This window comes from Amborella trichopoda, chromosome 4 (genome assembly GCF_054954075.1).
Source record: "Amborella trichopoda isolate Santa Cruz 75 chromosome 4, AtrichopodaSantaCruz75HAP2 v2.0, whole genome shotgun sequence".
Lineage (NCBI taxonomy): Eukaryota > Viridiplantae > Streptophyta > Magnoliopsida > Amborellales > Amborellaceae > Amborella > Amborella trichopoda.
In genome coordinates, this window is record NC_142339.1 from 39476225 (window position 1) to 39477870 (window position 1646).

At 36.6% G+C, this 1646-nt stretch overlaps 1 protein-coding gene across 1 annotated transcript; it reads right to left on the reverse strand.

Moving 5' to 3' along the window:
* Window positions 1-203: 203 nt before the first annotated feature.
* On the reverse strand, window positions 204-962 carry LOC18423764 (protein RSI-1). Its single transcript, XM_006828361.4, has 3 exons — window positions 806-962; window positions 672-699; window positions 204-561 (listed from the first exon to the last, which is right to left on the reverse strand). Exons 1-3 carry the CDS (start codon window positions 869-871, stop codon window positions 380-382), a joined length of 276 nt encoding a protein of 91 aa, XP_006828424.1. The 5' UTR covers window positions 872-962; the 3' UTR covers window positions 204-379.
* Between the last annotated feature and the right edge of the window lie 684 nt (window positions 963-1646).

The following is a 1646-nucleotide window of genomic DNA, read 5'->3' on the forward strand; positions in this document are numbered from 1 at the left end:
ATAGACATGACATTGCGATTGGGACAATTATTCATTCCAAATGGACAGAACTTCTATGTTTTAGAGGAAGCATATAAAGTTTTGTACCGATAAAAAAAAAGCCAATTGAAAGGGATTTTAGATTTTTTAGGACTAATGATGCATTATCCAATTTTTGGGTTTTCCCCAAAAAAAAAAAATGGCATTGGAAATAGAGACACTCATCAATAAGCAGGACGGAAGCCAGTAGCTCATATTAATAGGAAATTTGATACAAGTCTAGCTTGACCGAACCATCACTACAAACCAACCCAAGGTCAGGATTCAGAGCCTTGCTTGCTTGGCTAATTCAATTAAATAAGAGAGAGGATTTTATTGAGAATTAAGATTATAAGAGAAATCAGGGGCATTTAGGGCGTCCTTCCTGGGTCTTCCAGTTGTTGTAGCAAGGGCAGGATTGCTTGTTCCCGTAGGTGCCCGGCGGCACGCACAAGCAAACAGCACAGCACTTGTTGCAGAAGAACAAGCATGGCTTCTTGTGCGATGTTGCTGAGCATCGGTATTGACACTTATCCGAGCATTCTGCAAACAAATAAATCACAATTTAATATCTAATAGCTAGTAGTAATTACGACCTGTTTTGTAACAAAGATAAATAGCCTCATAACACAAAGAGAAAAAGATGATTTTACCAGAAGGACGAAGGCGTCTTGTAGATCCCTGTAAAAGAGAAGAAAACCATCATCAGCACTCACACCCAACAAAACCAATATGAGAAACACTTTTATATAAATCAAAGACATGAAATGGCAACTAGTTTTTGTACCTCAACAGATGATGAAATGGCCAACACCAAGAACAATGTAACAAGAAGGTAGCGAACCATGGCCATTGAAACTTAGCAGCAAGCAATCAAACTCGATTTCCGGTTTGTTTTTCCGGATTTGGAAAGAAGGATTCGAGGAGAGGAGTTGAGAAAGGGGTTAGGATTTATAGAGGGAGGAGGAGGAGGGAGAAAAAGGCTAAAAATGCGGGATTGAAAGGGAAAAGCGGCGGGGCCAGAGGCGTGAAAGTCGGGTAAATGTCGTGCCTTCCATGTGGCATGTTGGATTTGGGCCCTTATGATACCTTTTGCCCCACTTCTCTTCTCTCTTTTTGTGATGGTAAAAATCTTTTCCTTATTCAATACCCCCAAAGAAAAAAATAAGCTAGATTTTTTCTAAAAAAGGGTAAAAATATGATTGAAAAATAAATGTAAGAATATATGAAGAACAATAGAGCATTGAAAAATTTGAATAAATTCAAGGTTTTTTTTATAGAAAAGGAAACCTAGATTAGGTTTCCTATTAGATAATTGAATTCATGATTTGTTGCTATGAATGTTAAGACTTTTTTTTATCAATTTTTGGGAAGAAACCGTTGAATTTAAATTAAAAACATAGAAAGAATGAGAAAATTCATGTAAAAAATTGGCAAGACAACTAGGGCCACAATTTTTGGGTATGAATGTTAAGATTCTTTCGGTACGATTTTGGCAAGAAAATATGGAACAACTCGACGACACATCCAATTAGCGGTAACTATGTTTTCTATTGGTACGTATGGGTGGCCATGTAGCTCTCATACATGTTATTTTTTATCTCTTTAATATTTATCATACAGATATA